Raw genomic sequence first — 24180 nt, 5'->3', positions numbered from 1 at the left:
GAAAAATGAATAAGTCTTTTGTTGCTTTGTTGATTTCATAAAAAACGTTTGACATGGTTCCTAGAGATAAGCTTTGACACATAATGGAGGAACTTGGGGTTCCTAAACATTTGAGAGCAGTTGTGCATAGGTTGTATGAAAATGTGAAAGTCAAAATTACAACTTCAGCAAACATTTATGAAAGTTTTAGAAGTGATATCGGGGTCAAGCAAAGTTGCCTACTGTCTCCTACCCTTTTTGGTTTATATATCGACAAGCTCGAGGAGTGGTTAAATTCACAAGGGGTGGTAGTATCTATTCGAGAAAGTTTGTTATAAGGTTTTTTTTGTATGTAGATGACCTTATTTTGATTACTAAATCTACTCTTGGTTTGCAAGAGCACTTATTATCCCTTTAGCCTTTTTGTAGAAGGGTATGGATGCAAGTCAATATTAACAAAACGAAAGTAGCGGTTTTCTCTTAAAAAAGAAAACATAGCCAACATAAGTTCCACTTTGAAGACAACATTCTGGAAGAAGTTGAGGATTACAAATACCTCGGAATTGACTTCAACAAAAATCTAAGCTGGGATGGTTGTAGAAAGAAAAGAACTTTGGGGAGGTTGGAAAACATTTTATGCTTTTCAAATTAGATGTAGAGAGACAGAGTTATGGGACTGGAAAACCACTCAAACTCTTTTTGGGCTTGTAGTGATTCCGATCATTCTCTATGTTTGTGAACTTGGGCCAGCAGTACATTCGACATGCAGTGGAAACAAATTGAGAAAATCCAAAAGAGTTTGATTACAAACAAATTCAAAATTAAAAATGCAGTTCCTTATGCTATCTTGTTAGGTGAAACAAGAGTTGTTCCAATTGAAGCAATTGCTATGGTGCGAGTCATAAGGTATTTAAAAAAAAATTGAGCAAATGGAAGAGGGTAGATGACCTAAGGTTGTCTTTAATGACATATTGTGCAAAAGAAAAAAGACTTGGATGCAACAAAATAACAAATGGTTTAGTAAATGGGGTATTTGCTTGAACACATGTCCCATAAACAATAAAGAGATAAAAGCTTTTGTTATGGATAAGTTCCACAAGCATACTTGGGATAAGGAGCTAGGGAGAAAGAAAAAGTACTATATTGAAGTGTTTAATCCCACTCATAATCATCAACAAAAGCGTACATAGAGGCCAATATTTCTTGGAGAGCCAAAATTCTTATTGCTCAGTTAAGGACTAATTCTCATAAACTCCGTTGTGAAACAAGATGCTGGAAAAGACCAAAAGAAGTGTGGGAGGAAATAGTATGTATTTTTTGTTCTTCCAGAAAAATGGAAACATAAAAGCAGTTCATTTTAGAATGCGAGGCCTTCAAGGACAACACAGAGAGTTACACATATATTTTGGCCGCTAGCTCTTGAGATAATCTATTTAGCGAGAGGTTTGTCGACAAGTTGAAAGTGTTTATTATGAGGCTTCACAGGAAAATGGCCAAATATATCAACTAGATGAAGAATAAATGTGTCCCATAAGCTATATTTAACCTCGTGGACGTTAAAATAATTTTATTTATTTCTTTCTAAATTTAAATAATAATAAAAAATAACAAAAATTAAATTCCCTAAAACAAATACCAAGATTTTTTTGTTAATTCATCCTTAAATTAAGGTAAAAAACATACATAAGTATACTAATGTGATGATTCATCTTATCTCCCTGGGTTATTGATTTAAAGTTAAGAACAAATGGTGTGGTGTGGTTGATTTGGCACGTCTTTTTATTACAGGTCTGAAATAGAAGAGGGTGATGCCATTCAATTTGTTCGAAGCTGAGTATGGGGATGGCATGTGGAGCGGTGCCGTTGGCATTGGTGTCGGCGCCGCGGACGCAGCCTGGAAAGAAAAATGAAAGGCAAAGTGGTGACGGGGATTACTACGAGGTGTATGTAGGGAGCATGGCTTTGCGAGCAACGCCAGGGCCCGCACAGTGGGGTTTGTCTACCGCTTATTCCATGCGTTACTGGCACTTGCAGCATTTCATGGTTCTCTTCAAACCTCCACAGCAGAATGGTCCGGTTAGTATATATACATGTCCTGTTCTGAGTAGTTTATCCTTTTTACTGTGTTCTGCTCTGCTAAGGCTGAATGATAAAAATTTCAACTGATAGAAATTCAAGAAATATTTCAACTTATTAGGATACTTAATCCATTTCACTGGACAGTACAAACTGGTACTCATGGCTACATTTTTTAGTTCTCACTGACCCAGATCTTCGAGAGAATAAACTAAATTTCCTTCCGACTCAGTTTTAATTTAGAGCTCGAATCGATTATTTTCCCTGAATAGTTTCATTACAGCGCAGGGTGAAGCTGTGGTTAAATCCATATCTCTGTGTGTGTTTTTGTTTGTACGTTAAAATCTGTGTTTTAACGTGGCCCTTGACTGGGTATTCTTGGCCTGATCTTATAAGACACATTGAGCAGAGTCGTAGGTATCCAATTTGTTATAATTTTTGGGTCACTAGATTTTTCTTTAATTTGCGAGGTTCTGTTTTTTTTTTTTTTTTAATTTTGCACAAGACTTTAGGGGTATGCCTCTCTAATAAAGTGGTGTCTAGGTTTTTTCTTCATTCTCTTCCCTGCTCTTCACCTTTTAGCCATTTTATACTTTATTTGACTTAGGTTTATTTTAATTTTTTCATTAGATTTTGTTGGATGACTTTTGATAAGTTTAACATAAGTCATGATTATATTTTTGTATGGAGGATATGGTATTGAAAGGGAATAGGTGGAAAATGTTTAGATATGGTGAGGATATGTATATGCTACTCAACTAAATTACTAGTAATACAATTAGTCTTAAGTCATGACATACTTTTCTAAGAACACTTATTTACTCCATGGAGAGAAAAATAAACTATTATAATTAAGAAGTGCTATAAGATTTTACCAATGTTTATCACTTTCATGACAAGGTTCTAAACTATCACACCACTTCAAGATAAGAAACCGTCACAAGAAACCATAGCACATCAGCTGAAATAAGCATGAAGCACCATTTGTACAAGGACATATTATTTTAGGTTAGAAAACATAGGAGTTGATATATCATTATAAAGTCATCCAAAGATTTTATGGATGATGTAGGGCTGCAAGAACTGGAAGATTAAGTTTGAATTGGTAGATATGAGTATGAGAACTCATCCAAGTAGCATCAATGTAGCTCTGAGAGGGTGGTCCGGAAGTAGTTTCCTTTGAAGAGGAAACACTACCAAACTTGCCATAAAAGCTGTCTTCCTGAATAATCTGCTAGCACTTACAAAGTGTTCTAATGGTGGTTCCTCTCATGTATCATGTTGGGAATAAGGACTTGGGATGTTCCACAAATATTGATGTCTTGACAAAGTACCACTAACATTCGAATGCCCTGCTTTCACTACAAAATTTTCACCTTCATTATTATGAAAATTTGGGTTGATCTTCTATTACCTCACTCCTTATCTCGCTGAGACTGTCTCCATGGTATCTAGTAATGTCCCGATTTATAATTTTCCTATTTTTCTTGGGAAATTGCTTAAAATTTTTTTACCATAAATTTCTCCAATAAATTGCAAAACAAGAACCATGAAATTGCTGCAAAAATAAAATAACATTTCCAAATAAACCCAGAAATGCCAAAATTGTAAATAACACAAGAACAATTTGAAAATTGTGTAGATCATCTTCCGGATTCATCGCATTAGGTTACTTGTTGATCAATGTTTTGAACCATCAATGGTGGTTAATCTTCAGGATGTGAAAGAATTAGTGGAAAACTGGTCTTATTATTCAGTTTAATAAATAGATGTAAGAGATGCATTGTTGACAGATATTAGGGATTATTAATTTATTATTGAATTTATAATCTATAATTTTAATTATATTTTTGTTTTAATTGTTTTATTTTATATTTTGTTGTTTTAATTATTAAAAGGTTTTGAAATTTATATGATTCATAAATAGTTAATTGAAATTTATATGATTCATAAATAGTTAATTTGAAGCGAAATCAGGAGAACCAGGTATGAACTCAGTACTTTATCTCAAAAAACTTAATCTTCATGCAATTTTAGCTAATTTAATCCAGCCGCAGTTATGGGTATCAATTGACTTAGCTTCGGCATTAAAAGCTCTTAGGCTGGAACAACAAACCAGCATGAAACAATCTCAGAAATTCTCTAAACTCCTAGACCAAAAAGAGACCTCCCACATTGTATCTAACTCCATCTCCCCCTCTAAAATCAATACTTCATAGATAGCCTCCTTAAAATCTCTCATCAATCACAATATTTCGCTCAATGACAATACTCAGTCTTCAGAAAACACCCCCACGCATGCCAGATTGCACAACAGGTCCCTTTCCTCCACTCAGCACACACCCCCTAGCCTACCGTCCGTCATAAAATCTACCCTCACAGCCCACAACCCATCCCCCAAGCATTTCACTCAACATGCACCACCCACGCAGTCCTCCATACCGTGGCTCCAGCAACCAAACAGTACACATACGTCCCTAATCCAGCCTACGCATCTACCACAGCCCACGATATCAAACAATAGAATCCCCTCTCCCAAGCAGCTCCAACCTACGAATCTACCACAGCCCACAATATCTGATAATAGGATCCCCTCTCCCAAGCAACAATCAACAGCGCTCACATCACGCAGCCCATCCCCCACGCTTCTAACTCTGCAATCAAACGCAACCGCACTCCAACAACCAGCCACTGGCATACTGCTACTCGTTGCTACACCTCTCAACAACCAGCTCACTGCTACGCCAATCATTGAACAACCCACCACATCTGTGCCCACTCTCCACACGCAATTAGGTAACCCGCCCCATCCCAAACAGCTCCAGCCTACGAATCTACCACAACCCACGATATTTGATAATAGGATCCCCTCTCCCAAACAACAATCAACAGTGTTCACATCACGCAGCCCATCCCCCACGCATCCAACACTGCAATCGCTCCAACAACCAGCCACTGGCATACCGCTCCTCACTGCTACACCTCTCAACAACCAACTCACTGCTAAGCCAGTCATTGAACAGCCCACCACATCTGCGCCCACTCTCCACACGCAATTAGATATCTCGCCCCATCCCAAACAACCCAACCTACTTTCCGCATAATCCTCCAAATCTGTGCTCCAGCCCAAGATACCTAGTCTAATCTCCTTACCCATGCAACGAGGCAAGCAACTCTCACAATTAAATAATCCAATAAACCCGACTAATATTTCCATAGAAAACAACACTTATGGTAACACAAACACAATCAATACAACCCCTTCAGGACAACCTATTAATACTAAACCTATGTCACACACCAATAATAATAATAAGAATAACAACGACAATCTGGTCATAAATCTATCCAACCTCCAACTAAATGAACACATCCTCAACCTATTAAGGAAAGGCTTAAATTTCTCTATCACCCCACGCAAGATCCCAGTTGAAGATATTCTGTGCAACATTGAATATGGCATTAAAAACCTTCCAGACACTATAAAAGAACAAATAAGACAAGACTGTTCCATCACTCTTAGGAAATCAAAACCCCCCAAAAGCAACATCAGTAAACGCGAGTATCTAGCTCTAAAAACCTTGAACTCTAACCCTGATGTTGTAGTGTTGAAAGCAGACAAAGGAGGAGCCACTGTTATCATGAACAAAAGTGACTACAAAACAAAAATGCTAGACCATCTAAACAACAGTGGCTGCTACAGAAAACTCAATAAAAACCCATTAAACAAGATCTCCAAAAAAGTTTGCAACTTAATCAAATGAAGTATTATACAAGACCACAAAAATCTCATAGTGAACAATCCATACACACCTAGAATCTATGGAGCTCCAAAAATTCACAAAGAAGGCATCCCTCTCATACCAATAGTAAACACCATTAATGGGCCCACATACCACCTAGCAAAACACCTGGCCAAAAAACTAAAACCTCTAGTGGGAAACACAGACTCCTTTGTCAAAGACTCAACCCAATTCATTGAAGAAATTAAGAACATCAAACTTGACCAAAATGACATTTTGGTTAGTTTTGATGTCACCTCGCTATACACCAATATCCCTATCAATGATGCCATGGAAGTCATCTCTAAACTAACAGATCCTGACACATCAAAGCTCATAGAAATTTGCCTAAGATCCACCTTTTTCAGCTTCATGGAAGATGTTTATGAACAAACATGCGGAGTTGCCATGGGGTCGCCATTGTCTCCTATTATTGCCAATTTATTCATGGAAGACTTTGAAAACAAAGCCCTCATGACCTCACCCCTGAAACCTAAATTGTGGAAAAGATATGTGGATGACACATTTATCATATGGCCTCATGGAAGAGAAACCCTAGAAACCTTCAAACAACACCTAAATAGTTTATCCCCTTCCATAAAATTCACTATGGAAGTCGAGGTCAACAAGAGCCTCCCCTTCCTTGATATCCTTATCACTAGGAAGGATGATGGCTCCATATCTCACCAGGTATATAGAAAAAAGACTCACACTGAACAATATTTACATGCCTCCTCACATCATCACCCAACCCACAAACTAGGAGTCCTCAACACATTAGCAACGAGAGCCCTCAGAATCTCTGACAAGGAACACCTAGAAAAAGAAAAAGAACACCTTATTAAAGTTTTCCAAAAAAATGGATACAACAAACATCAAGCTATCAAAGCCATAAATAAAGCAAACACTCGACCTAATAAGAATAAATATTTTGATAATATTATAGGAAAAGTTAACCTACCTTACATACTAGGGACTACGGATAAAATCTCCCGCATCCTAAAAAAGAATAGAATTCTAACCACCTTCAAACCTTTAAACACTATCCGTAGCTGCCTTAAACCGATTAAAGACAAAATTGATCCAAAATGTCATAAGGGTGTCTACTTAATTCCTTGCTCGTGTGGCAAGCCCTATGTAGGTGAGACTGGGAGATCCTTTAACACAAGAATCCAGGAACACGCAGCTGACATTAAACATAATCGATCCAAATCATCAGCTTTAGCAGAACATTCCAATAAAACTAAACACCAAATTTGTATAGAAGATACCCGCATCTTAGCTAGAAGTGATCACTACTTTATAAGGAAATTCAGAGAAGCCATAGAAATTAGCAAGCACCCTAATAACCTCAACAGAGACGACGGATGGACCATAAGTGAAAACTGGATTCCAATCCTTTCATCTAATCTTACCCCTCCCTAACCACTATCCTCCTCTAAATTATCCAAAAACAAATTAAAAAAGGTGTTTAAACCATTAATTATAATCTAACAAAAAGTAAAATTAACAATAATTTAAAATCAACAATTAAAAACTTTAAACAAACCTCAAACTAACCATATAATAAGAAATTTGTATCATATAATCTTCAAAACTATGAAATAATCAAAATATACAATTAAAATGAAACATAATTAATATAACAAAATATATAGCAAAACAAGTAAAATAAAATATAATTAAAATAATAAATATAAAACAACAAATATGACCCTAATAAATTAGCAATTGTCTATAATGAGACTTTTTGAAAGCTTTTCCGGTGGGTTTTTCCGGTCAAAATCCGGCAGCAATTTATTGGAATCGCAAGTTTGATAGCTAGTTTCTGCACAATCAAAGCGTCCCAGGGGTTTTTCAGGGTGCTGAATCCAAATATGCAGTTAAAAAACCATTTTAAATAATACAAATCAAGATTTAACCTCAATTTTTTCTGCCGGATTCCGTCACCGGAATCTCCAAAAAGTCGCATTATAGACAACTCCAATAAATTATAATTCTATATTAAATTAATAAATTAACAATAATTATATTTATAATTATTATTAGTTCAATAATAAATCAATAATAAATTAAATATAATAATAAATTAATAAATTAACAATAATTATTTATAATTACAATTATTATTATTAATTACAATTCAATAATAAATTATTAAAATGAAAATATTCAACCAATAGTAATGATTTAATCCAATATAAGTAAAATAAATTATAACCATAATAAGATATAATTTAACAAGATTTTAGAATTCAATATTAACAACAATTTAACATTAAACATAAAAAACTTTAAACAAAATTCAAATTAACTATTTATGAATCATATAAATCTCAAAACCTTTTAATAATTAAAACATAATTAAAACAACAATCCCTAATATCTGTCGGCAATGCATCTCTTACATCTATTTATTAAACTGAATAATAAGACCAGTTTTCCACTAATTCTTTCACATCCTGAAGATGAACCACCGTTGATGGTTCGAAACGTCGATCAACAAGTAACCTAATGCGATGAATCCGGAAGATGATCTACACAATTATGAAGATCGCAGAAACCTAAGAGATAAAAAAATAAATAAAAAAAAATAAAAAATAAAATAAATAAATAAATAAATAAATAAATAAAATAAATAAATAAATAAATAAATTTTGAAAATTTCTAACATGAAATTCTACCGCAGTGATTGATTTATTTCTCCTACTTATTTTCCACAATAATTTATTTACAAAACCCTTCAGTAAACATCAAAGTAAATTCTACTGCAGTTGTCACATAATAGCATAGAGAAAAGAATAGTGAAATACAAGCACAAGAATCAATCACATCAACACAATTATTTTTGGACAATAGTCTCCAAAAAAACCAAATGCGGGAAAACCGGTGCAGCAGATGAGGGTTTATTTATTATTCTTCAGCAACAATCTCTTTACAATGAATGATTTTGCAGAACATAGAGAAACCTCTGAGAAAACACTTGAGATAATTTTCCTCCTCCCTTTGGAGAAATTTTGACAACCCAGAGACCCTCGAGCCTTCACTGCGTCACCTTTGCGTGAGGACTGCGTCCCTTGCTGCGCTGCCTCTCAGAGCTGTCCCTCTGATGCCCTACGTCACCTCCTCCTCAGTCTCTGACTGATGCTAATACCCTCCTCTTCCTTCACCCTGCAACTCTCCCTCTGAAATCGAACTCTTACTCCTTGAGAATCGATTTCCCTTGGGTTATTGAGTATTTGCCCAGTACACAACCTCTGTATACATATTCTCGTTTGGTACTTAATTTTGGAACTGCTGTGATGGTTCTTCTGAGAATTCTTAGAGCCCCATGGTGTAAGTGCCCCATCCTCCTGTGCCATAGTTCATTCAAATCTTTTTCCCCACTGCTACCTATCAGTGCCATTGGAGATTCTAGTTGTAACTTATATAGTCTGTTACTTCTGACTCCAATTTGGGCCTTCTTCTTCCAACTCGGATGTTTGACATATACTTTCTTCCCAATGAAGAAAACATCATAGCCCTTGTTTTGTAATTGAGATACAGAGAGTAAGTTCATCCCCAATCCAGGCACATGTAGCACATTGGTAGCTCGAAGCCGATCCCCTGCTTCTGTTTGAAAAACTATAGTACCTCTTCCTACGGGGGTACATTTTGACTTATTTCCCATGGTGATTTGGAAGTTCATCTATTCTTCTTGATAGCTCAAGAAACATTCTCGTATTCCCGTCATGTGCGTAGAAGCTCCACTATCAATATACCAAACCTCAGAGGAAGCAGAACTTGCCAAGCAAGCAACTTCTTCTTCCAGTTTGGAAGCTAACATAGAATAGTCGTGATCCATATTCTTCGTGCTTTCCTCTTTCCCGGGAGAACTGTGTGAGTCCTTTTGAGTTGTTGCTCCAACATCATGCTCCCGACTCATTGCAAATTCTCTAATCCTATTTCTCGATCTCTGCTTTGATACCATGTGAAAATTTCTAACACAAAATTCTACTGCAGTGACTGATTTATTTCTCTTACTTATTTTCCACAATCAGTTATTTACAAAACCCTTTAGTAAACATCATAGTAAATTCTACTGCAGTTGTCACATAATAGCATAGAGAAAAGAACAATGAAATACAAGCACAAGAATCAATCAATGCAACACAGTTATTTTTGGACAATAGTCCCCGGAAAAACCCAATGCGGGAAAAACGGTGCAACAGATGAGGGTTTATTTATTGTTCTTCAACATCAATCTTTTTACAAGGAATGATTTTGTAGAACATAGAGAAACCTCTGAGAAAACACTTGAGATAATTTTCCTCCTCCCTTTGGAGAAATTCTGACACCCTAGAGACCCTCCAGCGTTCACTGCGTCACCTCTGCGTCATCTCTATGTGAGGACTGCATCCCTTGCTGAGTTGCCTCTTAGAGCTGTCCCTCTGCGTTGTTGCTCTGATGCCCCGCGTCACCTCCTCCTCAGCCTCTGACTGATGCTGATACCCTCCTCTTCTTTCACCCTGCAACTAGAATCATTGCCCCTCAGCTGCAAGATCTCCCCAATCAATTTCCCTCCTGAGAACTTCTCACCTTAGAAAATTGATTTCCTCAATCTCTCTGTGTATCTTCTCCAACTGACCCCAAACCTCCATTTATACTTTTCCTGTTGAGAAATCAATAGCTGTGATCTAATCTCTAATCAACAACTAAGATTAAATTAGACTTGATCGTCGTCTCTTAGAATCTTCTCACCCATATTTTCATTAATACCCATTAATATTTTAATTTTCCTAAGTTTAGACTTAGGAACCCCATTAAAAATATTAATTATTTTAATAAAATACAATCCGGGTGGAATTTCACCAAACGATTTCTGGGTCTTGGAGATCTCATGTGTTCTAGCCCCTCCACAAAATTTCGGAGTTAGAGCACATCCGATGCTACCCAAAAATCAACACTCCCTCTTAGTGAAGAATGTGCTCTAGCAATACTTCCCAGCATAAGTATCACACTGATCCATGACATCAGTCCTTTGCGCTGTTGATGCTCGACCTGCTGCCATTCATTCACTGCGCTACTGCAATCTGTACTGCTACCCATGAAATTGCCATTGTCACTGCTACATCTGTACTGCAGCTCCCTCTCAATATGCTGCATCATGCTGCCTATAACACTGCCACTGCTAACTGCTGCACTGCAACTTAGTTGCTGAGAAGTAAACAACTGAAAAAGTCACCCAAAAGCTGACGTGCTGGTCAGTCTGGATGCCTCGTGATGCTGAAGCTACCTTTGCTGCTAATCTGTGCCGACCCTCTAATGCTACTGCGCTGCTGTTGTATTTGCTCTATGCCTCCCGCATTGTTGCAACACTCCATTGCACTGCTTCAGACTTTGGCACTCTAGCTCTGCCACTGTTGCTCTGTCATCCCTCACACCAACTGACTCCCGTCATTCTGCTACTGTCATTAAGGGCTCCCGTAGCCGTATGTTATCCAAGAGTTTGGGCACCTCAGGGATCCTGCCTTTTATTTTGCAGTGCTCTCGACTACAACTCAATATCGCCCCAGCTCTTTTCTAGAGGTGCACGAGCACTCATGGTGCAATCCTCATCATCATCCTCTTTGTCAGCTTTCGCTAGAGTAGCCTTTGAGTCAGAATTCTCTTCTTTGCCCTTCTTCTGAGGGCAATGCATGGCGAAATGACCCATTTCTCCACATCTGAAGCATCTGACTTTGGATATGTCTTTCTTTTTCTGTTTTTGTTGCCCTTGCTGTCCTGTTGATGCGAGAGTCGCATCCTCCTCTTCCTCCTTCTTGACTCTGACCCCTTTGCTGCTGCTTACCGCCTTGGTCAACCATCTGATCTCTTTCTGTCGAAGAGCTGCCCACATCTCCTCCTAACTGGGAAGAAAAGCCCTACCCAAGATGCTTTGGACAAAGGTTTCCTAGTCTTTAGTGACTGCATTCAAGGCAATCCTGACTATAAATTCAGGATCTGGTGTAGCCCCTACGGAAGTTAGCTGGTCACAAATCCCTTGCAACTTGAGAAGGAAGGGATCAATTTCTTCTCCCTTCTGCATCTGAAACTGTCTCAGCTGACTCTCAAGCAACATCTTCCGCTGAATGGAAGTTCCCTGGTATAAAGTGGTCAAGGCCTCCCACATTTCCCTTGCTGTGTTCTTCTCAGCAATATGTGGGATCACATGATCCTTGACCTCGTCCAAGATCACGCACTTCACTTTTGCCTGAGCCTCCTCGTATTTCCTGAGAGGATCAACAACAGCCAGAACAACAATCGTCTTCAAGGCATAATCTTTGATGCGATTTTTATCCAAAACTGCCAGGGTCCTGGCCTTCTAGATGACGAAGTTGGATGCTCCATCCAACCTGTCCCGATCCCTCAGTTTGTTAACTGCCATCTTTGCTCAAATGAATGTTGAACTGGTTCTCTTCTCCCTCTTTCGCTGCTACCCTAGCAAAACTCGGATTTGGATTTCTTTGGCGCTAGAAATCCTCTAAGGAACAAGCTCACTCTGAATCTCGATTTCCTTAACGGAAATCCTTTTGCCAACCACTGTCGAATCACTCCTCTCTGATCTCTCTTTGCTACTGCTCAACACTCGATCTAGATTTCTTGGCAAGAAATCTTCTGAGGAACCGATTCCCTCTACTTTGCTTCTGCCCCACTAGGTAATTTTCAGCACCAACAGAATCAGCACCCCACCAGCAACTCCAGAGGAAATCTGCGCTGCACCTCTAGCCCCGGCAACCAGAAAAAATGAGACTCAACAGTCTCTGCGCTGGCCCAGCAATCACTGTGCTGCCCTCTGCAGTAACAACGTCACCCAATCAGGCTGATGCAGGCTCTGTGTGAGCCTCCCTTGGTGACTATGTCACCCCTTCTCTGCTCTCTCGGCTAGAAACTGCGCTGTGTCTCAGAGCTGTCCCTTTGATGCCTTGCATCACCTTCTCCTTAGTCTTTGACTGATGTTGATACCCTCCTCTTCCTTCACCCTGCAACTCACTCCTTATCTGGCTGAGACTGTCTCCCTAGTATCTTGTAATGTCCCGATTTATAATTTTCCTGGGAAATTGCTTAAAAATTTCTACCATAAATTTCTCCAAGAAATTAGAAAACAAGAACCATGAAATTGCAGCAAAAATAAAATAACATTTCCAAATAAGCCCAGAAATGCCACAATTGTAAATAACACAAGAACAAGAGAAGTAAGCAGCTTTATTTATTTACTGGAGCAGTTACATACAAAACTCTCGATAGAAATAACTGCAATGATGGGCACAAAAGATTTATTGCAATAATAAATCGGGCCTCCAAAATAAAAATGGAAATAAATAAGCTGCACTTGTGAATTATTGCCTAAATATTCTACTGCTGCTGCCGGAGGTGAACTATGATTTATACCCTCAAATCTGCTCTAAAATTAGGCTTCTCTCACCAAAATCTACCCAACCCATAAAAATCTTAGGTTAATTCCAACTGACCCTGAAAGTCCAAAAAAGTGTGAACTACTTAGAAAACACTGTTGCTGCTGTTGGAGAAGAACTAGAATTTTTGCCCTCAAAACTACAAAAGTTGTGAAATTTTAATCATGAACTCTCACAAAATCCAGAAAAACCCAGAAAAATATTGGGCAGATTCTAGCTGATCCAGAAAATCCCCAAATAGTGCGAAACTCCCAGCTACACAGTTTTACGCCCAACCAAAGAGAAACTACTAATAAATGATAAAACTCTCCTGCAAATGGTTGAGAAATTGTGCACAAATATCCTCTGGCAAATAGCTATCACACCCATCCAAAAACTCTCGGCAAATACCAACACCAAACACCAAAAAAAACTCTGTTCTCCAACCCCTGCGTTGGCTCTATAAGAGAAAATTCTGCCCAACTAATAGATACAGGAACAACTCTGAAAAATGGTGCCAAACTCCTCCTCTAACCAATAGAAAATATTCTGCAAATACCTGGAACCTGTAATAGAAAGATGATGCTCCAAATAACCTCTGGGGTTTGTCTTCTGCACCCAGAAATAACAAAATTTTGAGTGAATACTTTGCAATAAACTCCAAGGGAGACACTCGAAGTTCTCCAAAGATAGAGGTAGAATTTTCGCCTGGAAATCCCTTGTGCTAAGCAGCATTGGTTGTCTTGGCTGAATAACTCAAGAGAACTCAAGTTTAGATGTCAAATAGAAATGAAAAGATAGAATGATTTGCAATAGAGTTCCTCTTCTTTTTACAATTCTTCATGGAGCCTCCCTCTAGCTTCTAGATCCTTCATTTTTCGTTATTACTTCATTGGTGGGGCTATTTTCCACTTTTTGCCACTATTTGAATAAAATAATAATTTACCATCTTTCTAATAAAATAATATTTTTCTTCCATTCTTTATTAAACTAATAATTTACCTCATTTTTCTAATAAAATATTATTTTGTTACCATTCCCCATTAAAATAATAATTTCTACTTTTTTCTCACAAAATAATATTTTCTCCTTTTTATTTAATATCTCCAAAATTGACAAAACTCCTTAGTGAATTTTGCACTCACAAAAATTGGGGACATGATAGTCCTCCCTGCAAAAAAATGTTTGTTCTCATGCAATGGCTGAACAATTTTCCACCACTATTGTTGAAGTTTCTAAGTTTACTTAGTTAGAAACCCTCCATGCACTTTATCTGATTTATTCCTACCTACTTGTTATTTTCCTTAACAAGTTATTTACAATGTAAATACTGAAAATAAACACTAGTGCATGCTCAACATATTACAGATCAGCAACTAAAAGAAACATAAGCAAATACACCATATGACACCATTATTTTTGGACTAATGTCCCCGGAAAAACCCAATGTGGGAAAACCGGTGCAGCTATTTGAGGGTTTTCTTATTAAGCAATATCAGAGTACGATTTGGGTGCCGAAACTGGCCTACCCAACAGAGAATTTCCTTAGCAACTATACCTCACAGTTTGAGAGAAATCTCCTGGCTGAAACCTTGGAAAATCCTTTCAGCAGTTCCTCAGCACAACACTGCTCTACAACCCCAGCGTCTGCCCAATCTGAACTGCGTTAGCCACTCTCTGTCTCACGCTGGCCCTGCGTCAGCCCCAGGAGGCCCTGCGTTAGCTTTGGAAGCCTTTGCGACAGCTACGCTGGCCCCTCTGGTGCTCTGCGCAGCACTTGGCTGCCTCTGCGTGAGCCCTTGCTGGCTCTGCGTCACTCTCCTTGGCTGCTGCGCTGCTCTCCTAGCACAATCTCTGCCTTTTCTGTACTCAATGCCCCTCAGCTACTCTCCCGATCACTGATTCTATCTCTCTTAGCAAACCCCGCTCTAGAGAATAGAATGACTGATCATTTGGTATGCCCTCCAAATGACCCTCAAGCCTCCTCTTATACTTTTCTTGTTGACATCTCAATGGCTGAGATTAAGTCACTAATCAACGGCTAAGATTAGATCTGGCTTGATCCATGACTTTTGGACCATTCTAACACAGCTTCATATTTTTTTTTTTTTCTATGTAAAGGCTAGTTCTATTATAAAGAAAGGAAAAATATGTACAATGGTTAGACCTTCCGAGGAGGCCGAGGCCAGTCCTCAAACAGTAGAAGCTGGACTATACTGTCTATCTGCTTTAACTGAGTTACAAAACACAGTCCATAATGATTTTTCCTGGACTTCAGATAACCTGGACTCGAACTGACAAAAACACCATTGCTACTGGCAGGACAGAACCAGTTTACATCATTGACTCTAATACATAGAAAGCATATTGTAATAGCCTGAGACTTACAGCAGTAGATAAACTGAGACCTTGGACTGAAATGAACAAAAGGAAACAACAACATTGTCATCGACATAATTGTAAAAAACTAGACAGAGCACCCGAAGAGGCTTAGGCTGGCTGGCTGGGCGACGCTGGCTGCTTTCCTTTGTCCAGACTGGGCGAGTCGAGCCAGATGACCAGCCCTTCCACTTCCTGAAACAGCTCTCCCGATCCAGGCTGAGCATGTGCGTTGAAGACTTCCCTTTCCATGGTCGAATTAGGTGGCGGCAGAACCTCTTGCACGGAAGCAGCAAGACCCGAAACCTCCTGAGCCGGTGCTTGCTGAACCAGGGCGTCCTGGGCCGGGGCCTCCTCAAAACGGTGAGCTCTATACACCAGTCCATTCATGTCGCCCAGGAGAATGTCACTGTCCTGAACACTTGCAGAGGCAGGGGAGGTTGAATTGGGATCTCCGGGCTCTTCCTCAGAAATGTAAACCGTGAGATTGACAACCACTTCTGGTCTGACGAGCCGGCTAGGAAACCTGAGACGAAAAGTCTGGTAGGTGCCTTGCGGAACAAGGCATTCCTGCTCTGAGCTAGGGGACGAGGGCGGAGCGGAGGCCATGGGCGAAATTGGATGCAGTTCTTCCAGTTCAGGGCCAACTCGGATACCAGACCTCCCTCCCCGCCTGGGCACGCCTCTGCTTCTCGGCATGGTGCCTAAGGCCAGAGACCCCAAACGCTTATCAATTCTTCGAATGCTGGAAGCCTGGGTAACCCCGCTCAAAACACCAGCAACAATGGGCAAGTTCTGTTCGTTAATTGGCATGGCGGTCCTAATATAAGGCGTGGCAACCATTATCACCGCGGGGGGAAAGCCTTGAGCCATACTCCTGGTCTGCATCGAGTCCAGAGCTGCCATGCTCGGCTTGAATGCGCCGTCCCTTCGTCTCTGCTTCAAACTGAATTCAATTGCCGTTTGCATTAACTGATATTCTCTTTTGCAGGCCTCCGCGTACATGTGCCGGCCTTCCGTCCTACCCCCAGGTGTCGAGGCATGTGCCATGCTTAATGTCAAGTAAAAGCACCCGCATCCGGGTAACACAGATTCATATTAATACACATTAATATTTTATTTTCCCTAAGTTTTAGACTTAGGGACTCCATTAAAAATATTAATTATTTTAATATCTCTTGATCTGTTTAGAATCTGCCCAAACTCTTCTGGGTATTGGAGATCTCATGTGCCCCAACCTCTCCACCAAATTTCATGGCTAGAGCACATCCGATGCTACCCCAAATCAACACTCCCTCTTAGCGAGGACTGTGCTCTAACAATACTCCTCACTGAGTATTACTCTGATCATCCGACATCGGTACCTGTGCTGATGCTAGGCCTTCCTGCTCAACATCCTCTGCACTACTGCATCCTGTACTGCTGCCCATGGTTCTGCCACTGCCACTGCTGCATCTGTACAATAGCTCCCTCTGCATTTGTGTTGCTGCTGGTCCTTCCTCCTAGCACTGCATCTGCACTGCACCTCCTCTCATCATGTTGCATCGTGCTGCCAACTGCTGCACAACAACTTAGTTACTGAGAAGTAAGTAACTGATCTCCCAACTGGCCTCCCTGTTGGGCTAGAAACACCCACAGATGCTGAAGCTCCCTCTGCGGCTCACAAGTGCTCCCTCTTTGTGACCTCTGCGCTGCTGCAACAACTCCCTGCATCTCACACCGTTGCACACCTCTCTGTGCCTTCCTGCACTGGTGCAACACTCCTGTGCCTCTTGCACTGCTGCAGCCTGCTAGCTCTGCGCTGTATCGGGACTCCTGCACTGTAGCTCTCTCTGCCACTCCATCCGCATCTGTCTCTACCCACCCAGCCAATCCTGCTACTCATTGACGGGGCTCCCGTAGCAAGGTCTAATCCAAGAGGCTGGGTACCTCAAGGATCCTGCCCCTCATCGCCTGTAGTCCGCCTGTCTACAGCTCGATGCCTCCCCACTTCCGCTCAAGTGGTGTGTGTGCACTCATGGCACAATCATCATCTGTCAAAACTTCCTTCTCTGCTCGTGCTGGCGCTGCCTTAGTCTCGGAAGACTCTCCCTTACTCTTCTTCCTTGGACACTGGGTCGCATAGTGACCCAGCTCCCCACAGTGGAAGCACTTGATCTTGGAGAGATCTTTCTTCTTACGCTTCTCCTGCTTTCCCTCAAATGCTAGGGCCACATCTTCCTCCTCCTCCTTGACTTTGATTCCCTTGTTGCTGCTACCTGTCTTCAACTGCCGTCTGATCACTTCCTGGCGAAGAGCTGCCCACATCTCGTCTCAAGGTGGGAGAGTCTCTCTTTGTTGAAATTGGCAACTAGGGCCAAACTCCATGTGGGTCATCTTATTTATGGCAGCTGATATTTTTCTTGGATCCCTCTCATCGAGAGGTGTAGGATTGATCTAAAGATCATCCAATTCCGATAAGTATTTATGAAGATATGAATTTATTTTGATTATGGACAAATTGTCAAGTTGGCCAGCAACTTATGTAGGCTCAAAAGCCCAACAGTCATATCTATTCAACCTTTACGTTTTAGTATAAATAGAAGAGGACTTGAAGTCATTTGTCATACACACACTCACTCTTGTGATCTCACTTCATCCTGTTTTGGGTTTGATGAAGATGAGAGCTATAGGGAGTGACCTAGGGTATACACTGCCCTAAATAACATGCCCTAGATCTAAATGCAATCATGGGAGAATAAGCTCTACGTTGCTCAAAAAGTCGGAAAAGCCGGAACTGCCAGAACTGCCGGAACTGCTGGAACTACCGGAACTGCCGGTAAAGCCGGAATTGCAGGAAAAGCCGGAAATGCTGGAAAAGCCAGAAATGCCGGAAAAGCCGGAACTACCGAAATTGTCGGAAAAGCCGGAATTGTCGGAAAAGCCAGAAAAGCCGGAAAAGCCAGAAAAGCCGGAAAAGCCAGAAAAGCTAGAAATGCCGGAAAAGCCGGAAAAGCCAAAAAAGCTGGAAAAGCCAGAAATGCCGGAAAAGCCGGAAATGTCGGAAAAGCGGAACTGCCGGAAAATTCTGAAAAGCCGGAACTGTTGGGACTGCCGAAATTGCCGGGAACAGCCGGAATTGCTGGGAACAGCCGGAACTGCTGGGAACAGCCAGAAGAACTGCCGAAACAGCCGGAGCATCTGTCTCAGAAGGAGAGCAACATGCAAGGGACATCTAACTAACATTGGGATAGTTGTATGGTACTTAGCAGCAAATACACCAAGCATGCAATGTTACAGCTAGCATGCAAGGGACAACTAGCATGCAAGGGACAACTAGCCTGCAACAACAAGCATGCTAAGGACAACAAGCATGCTAGGGACAACAAGCAAGCAAGGTACAACAAGCAAGCAAGGTGCATCCAACACATAGGTTAGGATGGCAACATGGTGTAGCAATGGCACATAATGCAGTATAGTGATGGGTATAATCATGATTAATGAAGCGTGATGAGATGCAACATAGTGATGATGGGTGTAGCATGGTGCAGCGCGGTGAGGTGCAACATGATGACGAAATGCAGCACAATGATAGGTGAAGGAGTCACCTTGGAGAATTAGTTGAATCAGCATGTCTTCAACTGATCTCATGTATCATATTCTTAGAGATGATCTATGCTCTTATCTAGATAAGTCGAAGTGTTGACTTCTGTTGTAAATGTACTATCTCTCTCTCTCTCTCTGCTGAACTATTGAAGAACATATAAGAAGAATTGATCAAGGGTTTCCCCACATTGGGGTTCGTCCCTGGCTAGCGCCACATCTTGTGTCCTCTTGTCTTGGCTTGTCTTCTGCGATTTATATTTATGTTCTATCTGTAGTTTACTACAATTCTGATGTGATTACTAATTTGGAAAAGATATTGAGCTAACTGTGAAAATTGAAATAAATTGCTCTAGCATAGAACATACCTAATAACACTCTGCCCAGGATACTCTGGACCAACACTTCCCATTCTCCTGAGACAACATTCAAGGCTGTCCTCACCATAAGCTCCTGATTCGGTGTCGCTCCTACAGCGGTCAACTGGTCTCGGATCTCATTTAGTCCTCCGAGCAAGGTGTCAATCGATTGACCCTTCTTCATTTGATACGACCTCATATGGTTCTCGAGCAACATTCTTCTCTATGCTGGTACAGGTTCTTGAGAGCCTCCCACATCTCAACTGCCGTTTCCTTCTCGGCTATATGTGGTACCACATGATCCTTGACCCCGTCAAGGATAATGCACTTCGCCCTCGCCATAGCCTCTTCGTACCTATCATTTTCATTGGGGTCGACTGGGACAGCTAGTACCTTTAAGGTGAAGTTCTTGACATGATTCCTGTCAAGCACTGATAAGATTTTGGCCTTCCAGATTGCGAAGTTTGATGCTCCGTCCAGTCTATCCTAGTCTCTTACCCCGTGTAGTGCCATGATGCTCCTTTACTTCCCCCTGGAAGTTCTCTGTTCGACTCCTCTGAGTCTCTACTTCCCGTCTGGAAGTTTTCTTCTGGACTCCCTCCTAGTCCTGATTTCCCTCTTGGAAATCCTTCCGCCGCTTGTCGAGATGCTCCCTACTCTAATCGTTTTGTGCAACTGCACTGCTGATCCAGGTTCCTCGGCTAGAAACCCTCCGTAACAACTCCTCTGGCCTTGCTTTGTCAGGTATTGTTCTGACTACAGTACCTCACCAGCTCCACTCTGCAATATGCCTGCAGCATTCTAGACCCCAGCAACTGCCTCTCTGTGAACTGTGCAAGCCCCTCTCTGCCTCACGCTAGCTCTGCGTCACCCCGGATGGGTCTGCATCAGCCCTCTGGCCCTCTGCGTCAGCAACGCTGGCCTCTCGGAGGCTCTGCGTGGTTCCCGGCTTCTTCTGCGTGGCTCTGCATCACACTTCCTTGGCTTCTGTGCTGCTAGAAACAACTTCTATCACTTCGGGACCACTGTTTTCTGCTGCTATTGCTCCGCTCGGCTGATGTCTTTTAGTCCTCGTGTGATCTGCAATCACGCTCTGATACCATGTTGAAGTTTCTAAGTTTACTTAGTTAGAAACCCTCCCTGCACTTTATCTGATTTATTCCTACCTACTTGTTATTTTCCTTAACAAGTTATTTACAATGTAAATACTGAAAATAAACACTAGTGCATGCTCAACATATTATAGATCAACAACTAAAAGAAACATAAGCAAACACACCATATGACACCATTATTTTTGGACTAATGTCCTCGAAAAAATCCAATGTGGGAAAACTAGTGCAACTATTTGAGGGTTTTCTTATTAAGCAATATCAGAGTACAATCTGGGTGCCGAAATTGGCCTACCCATCAGAGAATTTCCTTAGTAGCTATAACTCACAGTTTGAGAGAAATCTCCTGGTTGAAACCCTGGAAAATCCTTTCGACAGTTCCTCAGCACAAAACTGCTCTACAACCCCAGCGTCTGCCCAATCTGGACTGCATCAGCCACTCTCTGTCTCACGCTAGCCTTGCGTCAACCCCAGGAGGCTCTGTGTCAGCTTTGGAAGCCTCTGCATTAGCTACGCTGGCCCCTCTAGTGCTCTGCGCAGCACTTGGCTGCCTCTGCGTGAGCCCTTGTTGGCTCTGCGTCACTCTCCTTGGCTGCTGCGCTGCTCTCCTGGCACAATCTTTGTCTTCTCTGTTTCTCTGTACTCAATGCCCCTCAGCTGCTCTCCCGATCACTGATTCTATCTCTCTTAGCAAACCCCGCTCTAGAGAATAGAATGACTGATCATCTGGTGTGCCCTCCAAGTGACCCTCAAGCCTCCTCTTATACTTTTCCTATTGACATATTAACGGCCGAGATTAAGTCCCTAATCAATGACTAAGATTAGATCTGGCTTGATCCATATCTTTTGGACCATTCTAACACAAATTCATATTAATACACATTAATATTTTATTTTCCCTAAGTTTAGACTTAGGGACTCATATTAATTATTTTAATATCTCTTGATCTGTTTAGAATTTGCTCAAACCCTTTCTGGGTATTGGAGATCTCATGGGCCCCAACCTCTCCACCAAATTTCTTGGCTAGAGCACATCCGATGCTAGCCCAAATCAACAACTATTTGCTTACCCAAATGGTCATTGTAAACACCACTAGGGTCCCAAATGCACCGTTGAGTCAACCTTGTCTCATGTACTATCTTGTCATAAAGGAGTCTTTCAATACCAAGATCCTAAGCCATCTTGATCAACATGAAACACCCCTTGCTCCTCCCATTGTCCAACCATATATAAGCCCCAAAAGCCCTCTGCATACTATCCATGAGTAGAGCATCACGATAATATAAAATCCTAAGCAACTCATCGTGAAGCTGCGCTACTAGATAGTCAATCTCATGTACTTCCAGAGTAGGCTTCTGAAGATACAATCCAAATCCTGTGGAGATGAATTCTCGCCCACATGAGCTCCCCCTAATCTCCTCTTGCTGATCATCCTGCGATGCTAGTGAAGACCCCACGCAAACAACAAACCAATAAAACCCAATGGAAGATTTGAATGATCTCCCCTTGTAGGAACTAGATCATCCTTGAGTGTAGCTGAACCGCAAAATCCTATGATGCCCAGATCCCATGCGAGTCTCCAAAGGGTGCCACCACGCTGACGTTGTGCCACTCTCTTTATGACATATTGCCCATTGTGTGAACACTGTATCCTCCTCTCTTGGAAGCTGATGGCAAAAAATCTGTGAAGGCCAAGCTCATCTTGCCTTGGCATCTCCATGATATCAATGTCTACCCATCTACTGCCAATCTCGATCTGGAGCAGTAACAAGGAAAATCGGCCTTGCCATGCGACAAAGGCCTCGGTGCTCCCCCATATGTCAAACCAAGAGTGATATGGGTCACTCTCTACTCTGATCCTGCTTGTCACGAAATAGAGTGACCAATCATCCAATTGAATCCCTGGATCCCATAGCCATATCGATTGTGGCATAGTCCTGACAACTGCTGGCACCAACTCGTACCACATCTCAGGTCCCTGAATGCAACCAATATATGTATTCCATACATCCCGAATTAGTTTGGTGCATGCAAGACTTCCCTGCTCCTGCCATACCACATTGTGATATTTGCTATCTTGCCTCTTGTAGGTGTTACCTGAAACTACCTGGAGTCTAAACATTCGCCTGCAAGATGGGTCCAACAACCATTGTATATGCTTCTGAGACATCTCGGTGTTATGCATCTCCCTAAATGTGGGCTTAAGGGTGGAGCACCTGCTGCCCATGCAGCAGATCAGACCATCCCCAAGCCTGCACCTACCAACTCGCACCCTGACCATATGCCACGGCTGGACAACCTCTCCCCTAATGCACCATGTCTTGTCCAACTGTCTCAGTTGAACCTCCTGGGTCCTGTTGCTCGTGATGAGAGCATCAAGAGACGATAGCCAAGTCCCCCATGTTAGTGTGCAATGCTGGAGAGTGATAAATGGAAGTTCATGGTCAGCCCTGTGTGTGATCAACTCGCTTTCCAAATCTTGGTGTGCCTGACGTCTATTAGTTTTTGTAGCATCAAATGTGTTCTAGCCACGAAATTTGGTGGAGAGGCTAGAATACATGAGATCTCCAAAACCCAGAAATCGTTTATGAAAATTACACCTAGAAGTGTCTCAATTAGATTATCAACCGATTTTTAAATATTTCCTAAGTCTAAACTTAGGGAATATGGTTAATTAATCAATATTAATTGAGATAAGGTGAGAATCATCTAGAAACTCACTCGAATCGATCCTGAGATGATTCTAGCCATTGATTAAGTTTTAATCTTGGCCGTTGGTGCTCCAACAGTGGCGATGGAGAATACACTAGTGCAGATACTTAGTTGCCTAGGCAGTTCAATTTTCTCAGTTGTAGCAGCTCAGTAGAGAAGATAGAGCCAGAGGGTGAGTACTAGGTAGAAGAGGAGGGCAACAACATTCTAGGAGGTAGATTTCCAGCTCCTGGGAGAGGCAAAGGAAAGAAGGCTGAAATCTACAGAGGGCTAGCATAAGCTCTGCGCAGAGGGTGACACAGGGAGCTTAGCGTAGAGGCTAGGGAGGCAATTTTAGAGGCAAAAAATAGCTGATTGCCAGTTGAGCATCTAAATCATTTAGAATTGTTGCTAAGATTAATAATAAAACCCTCCGCTGTTGCACTGGTTTTCCGTAGTATTTTTATGGTGAACATTGCAGTTGTGATTTTATTCGTTGTTTGCCGTAGCAAATAAACTGTATAATTAAATTTTCAGTGATAAAAATAATTTCTAGTAGCTGCAATAGATAAAATTTCACATGGTATTAGAGCACAATTTAGCCGAAGAGCTTAGAAACAATAAGAAGGAATTTGATTGCTCAGTGTGGGCAGTAGGTCGAAATTCCCAAGGGACAGCGCAGTATTTTTGCCAGGAAGCCAAATTGCTTGAGGAAGACCGATTTTTCTAAGAGGGGCAGAAAATTCGATTCTTCCAGAGCAAGTGATTCCAGAGGCAGAGGGGGCAGCTCATATTTTCTTGTTGAGC

The 24180-nt window shown here is 41.3% G+C and overlaps 2 protein-coding genes across 8 annotated transcripts in view; both read left to right on the top strand.

Annotated features, from left to right (window-relative positions):
- The first annotated feature begins 1725 nt into the window (after positions 1-1725).
- The window catches only part of LOC149185503 (PTB domain engulfment adapter), a 268676-nt gene continuing 246221 nt past the window's right edge, over positions 1726-24180 (top strand). For 2 of the 7 annotated variants that reach the window (XM_089410705.1, XM_089410703.1), the window contains exon 1: positions 1728-2055. In XM_089410705.1, coding sequence (XP_089266831.1) covers positions 1816-2055 — 240 coding nt within the window. In that variant the 5' untranslated portion in view covers positions 1728-1815. Of the gene's footprint in view, positions 2056-24180 lie in introns of all 7 variants that reach the window. The other 5 variants (XM_089410702.1, XM_089410707.1, XM_089410708.1 and 2 more) reach the window with 5 other exon arrangements.
- LOC149185504 (uncharacterized) lies at positions 6246-15547 on the top strand. The gene is made up of 2 exons (XM_089412245.1): positions 6246-6788; positions 15371-15547. Exons 1-2 carry the CDS (start codon positions 6246-6248, stop codon positions 15545-15547), a joined length of 720 nt encoding a protein of 239 aa, XP_089268371.1.

Source organism: Pinus tabuliformis, chromosome 3_1 (genome assembly GCF_031772625.1).
Source record: "Pinus tabuliformis cultivar Carrire ecotype Pingquan chromosome 3_1, CPIR1, whole genome shotgun sequence".
Lineage (NCBI taxonomy): Eukaryota > Viridiplantae > Streptophyta > Pinopsida > Pinales > Pinaceae > Pinus > Pinus tabuliformis.
The sequence above is the reverse complement of the archived record's forward strand: the minus strand, read 5'-3'. Positions and strand labels throughout refer to the sequence as shown.

Coding starts and splice junctions, on each gene's coding strand:
- LOC149185504 (XM_089412245.1), top strand. CDS start 6,246: ATGGGGTCGCCATTGTCTCCTATTATTGCCAATTTATTCATGGAAGAC. Junction 6,789..15,370: donor TTGATAATATTATAGGAAAA/GTTAACCTACCT, acceptor TTCTATGTAAAG/GCTAGTTCTATTATAAAGAA.